Source organism: Salvelinus fontinalis, chromosome 27 (genome assembly GCF_029448725.1).
Source record: "Salvelinus fontinalis isolate EN_2023a chromosome 27, ASM2944872v1, whole genome shotgun sequence".
NCBI lineage: Eukaryota > Metazoa > Chordata > Actinopteri > Salmoniformes > Salmonidae > Salvelinus > Salvelinus fontinalis.
The window spans coordinates 43,296,333-43,305,057 of record NC_074691.1 but is presented as its reverse complement, the minus strand read 5'-3'; the positions used below and the strand labels follow the sequence as shown (position 1 = coordinate 43,305,057).

Here is an 8,725-nt window from a genome sequence, read left to right as displayed (position 1 = left end):
ACACAGACTCACCACAGAGACTCACTACACGGACTCACTACAGAGACTCACCACACAGACTCACCACACAGACTCACTACACAGACTCACTACACAGACTCACCACAGAGACTCACTACAGAGACTCACCACAGAGACTCACTACACAGACTCACTACACAGACTCACCACAGACTCACACCACAATCTCACCACAACTAAACACACCCGAAACATACACCACCTAGCAGACCCTGCTAGGTAAAGTCCCCCCTTATCTCAGCTCGCTGGTCACCATAGCAGCACCCACCCGTAGCACGCGCTCCAGCAGGTATATCTCTCTGGTCACCCCCAAAACCAATTCTTCCTTTGGACGCCTCTCCTTCCAGTTCTCTGCTGCCAATGACTGGAACGAACTGCAAAAATCTCTGAAACTGGAAACACCTATCTCCCTCACTAGCTTTAAGCACCAGCTGTCAGAGCAGCTCATAGATTACTGCACCTGTACATAGCCCATCTACAATTTAGCCCAAACAACTACCTCTTTACCTACTGTATTCATTTATTTATTTTTGCTCCTTTGCACCCCATTATTTCTGTCTCTACTTTGCACTTTCTTCCACTGCAAACCAACCATTCCAGTGTTATTTTTTACTTGCTATATTGTATTTACTTCGCCACCATGGCCTTTTTTTATATTTATTTATTTATACATATATCTGTTTGCCTTCACCTCCCTGATCTCACCTCACTTGCTCACATTGTATGTAGACTTATTTTTCACTGTATTATTGACTGTATGTTTGTTTTACTCCATGTGTAAACATGTGTTGTTGTATGTGTCGAACTGCTTTGCTTAATCTTGGCCAGGTCGCAATTGTAAATGAGAACGTGTTCTCAATTTGCCTACCTGGTTAAATAAAGGTGAAATAAAAGTGAAATAAATAAAGTGTGTGTCCTGTGTTTGTAGGTTTGTGAGGAGAAGACCGGGTTCGAGGCTGAGGCAGTGTGTGAAACAGCACCCCTGTGTGGAGAGGCATGAGAACTACACCTCTTCCCAACCAGCACTGTGGAGACTGGATCCAGTCTGACTGACACACACATCCCTCTGAGAGACCAGGCACCTGTTGGCACCAAAACACCTTTTAGACAGAACTATTTTATTAAATCTTTTTAACTGTGTGATTCTTATACGTGTGTGTGTTGAAATACTGCAGTGTGTATTGTGTCATGTAAAGCTTCTTGTGTGTTTCTATGCATGACCTGTAAAGTATTATAATATGAATATATCATGTATTTAATGACCTGTAAAGTATTATAATCTGAATATATCATGTATTTAATCACCTGTAAAGTATTATAATCTGAATATATCATGTATTTAATGACCTGTAAAGTATAATAATCTGAATATATCATGTATTTAATGATCATAGGAAAGCCATCCCCTCTCTCTCAGCATTCCTATAAAGGCTCCTGTATATAGTGCACTACTTTGGAGCAGGGCCCTATATAGTGCACTACTTTGGAGCAGGGCCCAATAGAGTGCACTACTTTGGAGCAGGGCCCTATATAGTGCTCTACTTTGGAGCAGGGCCCTATAGAGTGCACTACTTTGGAGCAGGGCCCTATATAGTGCGCTACTTTGGAGCAGGGCCCTATATAGTTTAGTACTTTGGAGCAGGGCCCTATATAGTTAAGTACTTTGGAGCAGGGCCCTATATAGTGCACTACTTTGGAGCAGGGCCCTATATAGTGCTCTACTTTGGAGCAGGGCCCTATATAGTGCACTACTTTGGAGCAGGGCCCTATATAGTGCACTACTTTGGAGCAGGGCCCTATATAGTGCACTACTTTGGAGCAGGGCCCTATATAGTGCACTACTTTGGAGCAGGGCCCTATATAGTGCTCTACTTTGGAGCAGGGCCCTATATAGTTAAGTACTTTGGAGCAGGGCCCTATATAGTTTAGTACTTTGGAGCAGGGCCCTATATAGTTAAGTACTTTGGAGCAGGGCCCTATATAGTGCACTACTTTGGAGCAGGGCCCTATATAGTGCACTACTTTGGAGCAGGGCCCTATATAGTGCTCTACTTTGGAGCAGGGCCCTATATAGTGCGCTACTTTGGAGCAGGGCCCTATATAGTGCACTACTTTGGAGCAGGGCCCTATATAGTGCGCTACTTTGGAGCAGGGCCCTATATAGTGCACTACTTTGGAGCAGGGCCCTATATAGTGCGCTACTTTGGAGCAAGGCCCTATATAGTGCTCTACTTTGGAGCAGGGCCCTATATAGTGCACTACTTTGGAGCAGGGCCCTATATAGTGCACTACTTTGGAGCAGGGCCCTATATAGTTAAGTACTTTGGAGCAGGGCCCTATATAGTGCACTACTTTGGAGCAGGGCCCTATATAGTGCTCTACTTTGGAGCAGGGCCCTATATAGTGCGCTACTTTGGAGCAGGGCCCTATATAGTGCACTACTTTGGAGCAGGGCCCTATATAGTGCACTACTTTGGAGCAGGGCCCTATAGAGTGCACTACTTTGGAGCAGGGCCCTATATAGTGCTCTACTTTGGAGCAGGGCCCTATATAGTGCACTACTTTGGAGCAGGGCCCTATATAGTGCACTACTTTGGAGCAGGGCCCTATATAGTGCACTACTTTGGAGCAGGGCCCTATATAGTTAAGTACTTTGGAGCAGGGCCCTATATAGTGCACTACTTTGGAGCAGGGCCCTATATAGTGCGCTACTTTGGAGCAGGGCCCTATATAGTGCACTACTTTGGAGCAGGGCCCTATATAGTGCGCTACTTTGGAGCAGGGCCCTATATAGTGCACTACTTTGGAGCAGGGCCCAATATAGTGCGCCACTTTGGAGCAGGGCCCTATATAGTGCGCTACTTTGGAGCAGGGCCCTTTATAGTGCACTACTTTGGAGCAGGGCCCTATATAGTTAAGTACTTTGGAGCAGGGCCCTATATAGTGCACTACTTTGGAGCAGGGCCCTATATAGTACGCTACTTTGGAGCAGGGCCCTATATAGTGCACTACTTTGGAGCAGGGCCCTATATAGTGCGCTACTTTGGAGCAGGGCCCTATATAGTGCACTACTTTGGAGCAGGGCCCTATATAGTGCGCTACTTTGGAGCAGGGCCCTATATAGTGCACTACTTTGGAGCAGGGCCCTATATAGTGCGCTACTTTGGAGCAGGGCCCTATATAGTGCGCTACTTTGGAGCAGGGCCCTATATAGTGCACTACTTTGGAGCAGGGCCCTATATAGTGCACTACTTTGGAGCAGGGCCCTATATAGTGCGCTACTTTGGAGCAGGGCCCTTTATAGTGCACTACTTTGGAGCAGGGCCCTATATAGTTAAGTACTTTGGAGCAGGGCCCTATATAGTGCACTACTTTGGAGCAGGGCCCTATATAGTGCGCTACTTTGGAGCAGGGCCCTATATAGTGCACTACTTTGGAGCAGGGCCCTATATAGTGCGCTACTTTGGAGCAGGGCCCTATATAGTGCACTACTTTGGAGCAGGGCCCTATATAGTGCGCTACTTTGGAGCAGGGCCCTATATAGTGCACTACTTTGGAGCAGGGCCCTATATAGTGCGCTACTTTGGAGCAGGGCCCTATATAGTGCGCTACTTTGGAGCAGGGCCCTTTATAGTGCACTACTTTGGAGCAGGGCCCTATATAGTTAAGTACTTTGGAGCAGGGCCCTATATAGTGCACTACTTTGGAGCAGGGCCCTATATAGTGCGCTACTTTGGAGCAGGGCCCTATATAGTGCACTACTTTGGAGCAGGGCCCTATATAGTGCGCTACTTTGGAGCAGGGCCCTATATAGTGCACTACTTTGGAGCAGGGCCCTATATAGTGCACTACTTTGGAGCAGGGCCCTATATAGTAAAGTACTTTGGAGCAGGGCCCTATATAGTGCACTACTTTGGAGCAGGGCCCTATATAGTGCTCTACTTTGGAGCAGGGCCCTATATAGTGCACTACTTTGGAGCAGGGCCCTATATAGTGCACTACTTTGGAGCAGGGCCCTATATAGTTAAGTACTTTGGAGCAGGGCCCTATATAGTGCTCTACTTTGGAGCAGGGCCCTATATAGTGCACTACTTTGGAGCAGGGCCCTATATAGTGCACTACTTTGGAGCAGGGCCCTATATAGTGCACTACCTTGGAGCAGGGCCCTATATAGTGCGCTACTTTGGAGCAGGGCCCTATATAGTGCACTACTTTGGAGCAGGGCCCTATATAGTGCACTACTTTGGAGCAGGGCCCTATATAGTAAAGTACTTTGGAGCAGGGCCCTATATAGTGCACTACTTTGGAGCAGGGCCCTATATAGTGCTCTACTTTGGAGCAGGGCCCTATATAGTGCGCTACTTTGGAGCAGGGCCCTATATAGTGCACTACTTTGGAGCAGGGCCCTATATAGTGCGCTACTTTGGAGCAGGGCCCTATATAGTGCACTACTTTGGAGCAGGGCCCTATATAGTGCGCTACTTTGGAGCAAGGCCCTATATAGTGCTCTACTTTGGAGCAGGGCCCTATATAGTGCACTACTTTGGAGCAGGGCCCTATATAGTGCACTACTTTGGAGCAGGGCCCTATATAGTTAAGTACTTTGGAGCAGGGCCCTATATAGTGCACTACTTTGGAGCAGGGCCCTATATAGTGCTCTACTTTGGAGCAGGGCCCTATATAGTGCGCTACTTTGGAGCAGGGCCCTATATAGTGCACTACTTTGGAGCAGGGCCCTATATAGTGCACTACTTTGGAGCAGGGCCCTATAGAGTGCACTACTTTGGAGCAGGGCCCTATATAGTGCTCTACTTTGGAGCAGGGCCCTATATAGTGCACTACTTTGGAGCAGGGCCCTATATAGTGCACTACTTTGGAGCAGGGCCCTATATAGTGCACTACTTTGGAGCAGGGCCCTATATAGTGCGCTACTTTGGATCAGGGCCCTTTATAGTGCACTACTTTGGAGCAGGGCCCTATATAGTTAAGTACTTTGGAGCAGGGCCCTATATAGTGCACTACTTTGGAGCAGGGCCCTATATAGTGCGCTACTTTGGAGCAGGGCCCTATATAGTGCACTACTTTGGAGCAGGGCCCTATATAGTGCGCTACTTTGGAGCAGGGCCCTATATAGTGCACTACTTTGGAGCAGGGCCCTATATAGTGCGCTACTTTGGAGCAGGGCCCTATATAGTGCGCTACTTTGGAGCAGGGCCCTTTATAGTGCACTACTTTGGAGCAGGGCCCTATATAGTTAAGTACTTTGGAGCAGGGCCCTATATAGTGCACTACTTTGGAGCAGGGCCCTATATAGTGCGCTACTTTGGAGCAGGGCCCTATATAGTGCACTACTTTGGAGCAGGGCCCTATATAGTGCGCTACTTTGGAGCAGGGCCCTATATAGTGCACTACTTTGGAGCAGGGCCCTATATAGTGCGCTACTTGGGAGCAGGGCCCTATATAGTGCACTACTTTGGAGCAGGGCCCTATATAGTGCACTACTTTGGAGCAGGGCCCTATATAGTGCACTACTTTGGAGCAGGGCCCTATATAGTGCGCTACTTTGGAGCAGGGCCCTTTATAGTGCACTACTTTGGAGCAGGGCCCTATATAGTTAAGTACTTTGGAGCAGGGCCCTATATAGTGCACTACTTTGGAGCAGGGCCCTATATAGTGCGCTACTTTGGAGCAGGGCCCTATATAGTGCACTACTTTGGAGCAGGGCCCTATATAGTGCGCTACTTTGGAGCAGGGCCCTATATAGTGCACTACTTTGGAGCAGGGCCCTATATAGTGCGCTACTTTGGAGCAGGGCCCTATATAGTGCACTACTTTGGAGCAGGGCCCTATATAGTGCGCTACTTTGGAGCAGGGCCCTATATAGTGCGCTACTTTGGAGCAGGGCCCTTTATAGTGCACTACTTTGGAGCAGGGCCCTATATAGTTAAGTACTTTGGAGCAGGGCCCTATATAGTGCACTACTTTGGAGCAGGGCCCTATATAGTGCGCTACTTTGGAGCAGGGCCCTATATAGTGCACTACTTTGGAGCAGGGCCCTATATAGTGCGCTACTTTGGAGCAGGGCCCTATATAGTGCACTACTTTGGAGCAGGGCCCTATATAGTGCACTACTTTGGAGCAGGGCCCTATATAGTAAAGTACTTTGGAGCAGGGCCCTATATAGTGCACTACTTTGGAGCAGGACCCTATATAGTGCTCTACTTTGGAGCAGGGCCCTATATAGTGCGCTACTTTGGAGCAGGGCCCTATATAGTGCACTACTTTGGAGCAGGGCCCTATATGGTGCACTACTTTGGAGCAGGGCCCTATATAGTTAAGTTCTTTGGAGCAGGGCCCTATATAGTGCACTACTTTTGAGCAGGGCCCTATATAGTGCACTACTTTGGAGCAGGGCCCTATATAGTGCACTACTTTGGAGCAGGGCCCTATATAGTGCGCTACTTTGGAGCAGGGCCCTATATAGTGCACTACTTTGGAGCAGGGCCCTATATAGTGCGCTACTTTGGAGCAGGGCCCTATATAGTGCACTACTTTGGAGCAGGGCCCTATATAGTGCGCTACTTTGGAGCAGGGCCCTATATAGTGCACTACTTTGGAGCAGGGCCCTATATAGTGCGCTACTTTGGAGCAGGGCCCTATATAGTGCTCTACTTTGGAGCAGGGCCCCATATAGTGCACTACTTTGGAGCAGGGCCCTATATAGTGCGCTACTTTGGAGCAGGGCCCTATATAGTTAAGTACTTTGGAGCAGGGCCCTATATAGTGCACTACTTTGGAGCAGGGCCCTATATAGTGCTCTACTTTGGAGCAGGGCCCTATATAGTGCGCTACTTTGGAGCAGGGCCCTATATAGTGCACTACTTTGGAGCAGGGCCCTATATAGTGCACTACTTTGGAGCAGGGCCCTATAGAGTGCACTACTTTGGAGCAGGGCCCTATATAGTGCTCTACTTTGGAGCAGGGCCCTATATAGTGCACTACTTTGGAGCAGGGCCCTATATAGTGCACTACTTTGGAGCAGGGCCCTATATAGTGCACTACTTTGGAGCAGGGCCCTATATAGTGCGCTACTTTGGAGCAGGGCCCTATATAGTGCACTACTTTGGAGCAGGGCCCTATATAGTTAAGTACTTTGGAGCAGGGCCCTATATAGTGCACTACTTTGGAGCAGGGCCCTATATAGTGCACTACCTTGGAGCAGGGCCCTATATAGTGCACTACTTTGGAGCAGGGCCCTTTATAGTGCACTACTTTGGAGCAGGGCCCTATATAGTGCGCTACTTTGGAGCAGGGCCCTATATAGTTTAGTACTTTGGAGCAGGGCCCTATATAGTGCACTACTTTGGAGCAGGGCCCTATATAGTGCTCTACTTTGGAGCAGGGCCCTATATAGTTTAGTACTTTGGAGCAGGGCCCTATATAGTTTAGTACTTTGGAGCAGGGCCCTATAGAGTGCACTACTTTGGAGCAGGGCCCTATATAGTTTAGTACTTTGGAGCAGGGCCTTATATAGTGCACTACTTTGGAGCAGGGCCCTATATAGTGCACTACCTTGGAGCAGGGCCCTATATAGTTTAGTACTTTGGAGCAGGGCCCTATATAGTGCACTACTTTGGAGCAGGGCCCTATATAGTGCACTACTTTGGAGCAGGGCCCTATATAGTGCACTACTTTGGAGCAGGGCCCTATATAGTGCACTACTTTGGAGCAGGGCCCTATATAGTTTAGTACTTTGGAGCAGGGCCCTATATAGTGCACTACTTTGGAGCAGGGCCCTATATAGTGCACTACCTTGGAGCAGGGCCCTACATAGTGCACTACTTTGGAGCAGGGCCCTATATAGTGCACTACTTTGGAGCAGGGCCCTATATAGTGCTCTACTTTGGAGCAGGGCCCTATATAGTGCACTACTTTGGAGCAGGGCCCTATATAGTGCACTACTTTGGAGCAGGGCCCTATATAGTTAAGTACTTTGGAGCAGGGCCCTATATAGTGCTCTACTTTGGAGCAGGGCCCTATATAGTGCACTACTTTGGAGCAGAGCCCTATATAGTGCACTACTTTGGAGCAGGGCCCTATATAGTGCACTACTTTGGAGCAGGGCCCTATATAGTGCTCTACTTTGGAGCAGGGCCCTATATAGTGCACTACTTTGGAGCAGAGCCCATAGGGGTGTATATAGTCAACACGTTGCCATTTGGAACGAACACTAGTCTATCACACTGATGTACAACAAGCTACAATGATGCTGAGATCAAATCACATTTTATTGGTCACATACACATATTTATCAGATGTTATTGCTGGTGTAGTGAAATGCTTGATTAAACCAGAGTGGTGTGTAATGATACAAGTGTTTCTCTCTCTCTGTGTGTGTAGTGTATAGTGTATAGTCTGTAGTGTATAGTCTGTAGTGTGTAGTGTATGGTGTATAGTCTGTAGTGTATGGTGTATAGTCTGTAGTGTATGGTGTATAGTCTATAGTGTATGGTGTATAGTCTGTAGTGTATGGTGTATGGTGTATAGTCTGTAGTGTATAGCCTGTAGTGTATGGTGTATACCTCCATGTCTCTAAAGACCTCCATGTCTCTAAAGACCTCCATGTCTCTAAAGACCTCCATGTCTCTAAAGACCTCCATGCCTCTAAAGACTTCCATTTTTCTAAAGACTTCCATGTCTCTAA

The 8,725-nt window shown here is 47.8% G+C and overlaps 1 protein-coding gene across 1 annotated transcript in view; it reads left to right on the top strand.

The window, feature by feature from the left end:
* Window positions 1-8,395, top strand: part of agbl5 (AGBL carboxypeptidase 5) — a gene marked incomplete in the record, with an annotated part of 126,129 nt that extends 117,734 nt beyond the window's left edge. The window contains 1 exon segment of the mRNA XM_055885807.1: window positions 950-8,395. Within this exon segment, the coding sequence (XP_055741782.1) occupies window positions 950-1,021 (72 nt within the window).
* Between the last annotated feature and the right edge of the window lie 330 nt (window positions 8,396-8,725).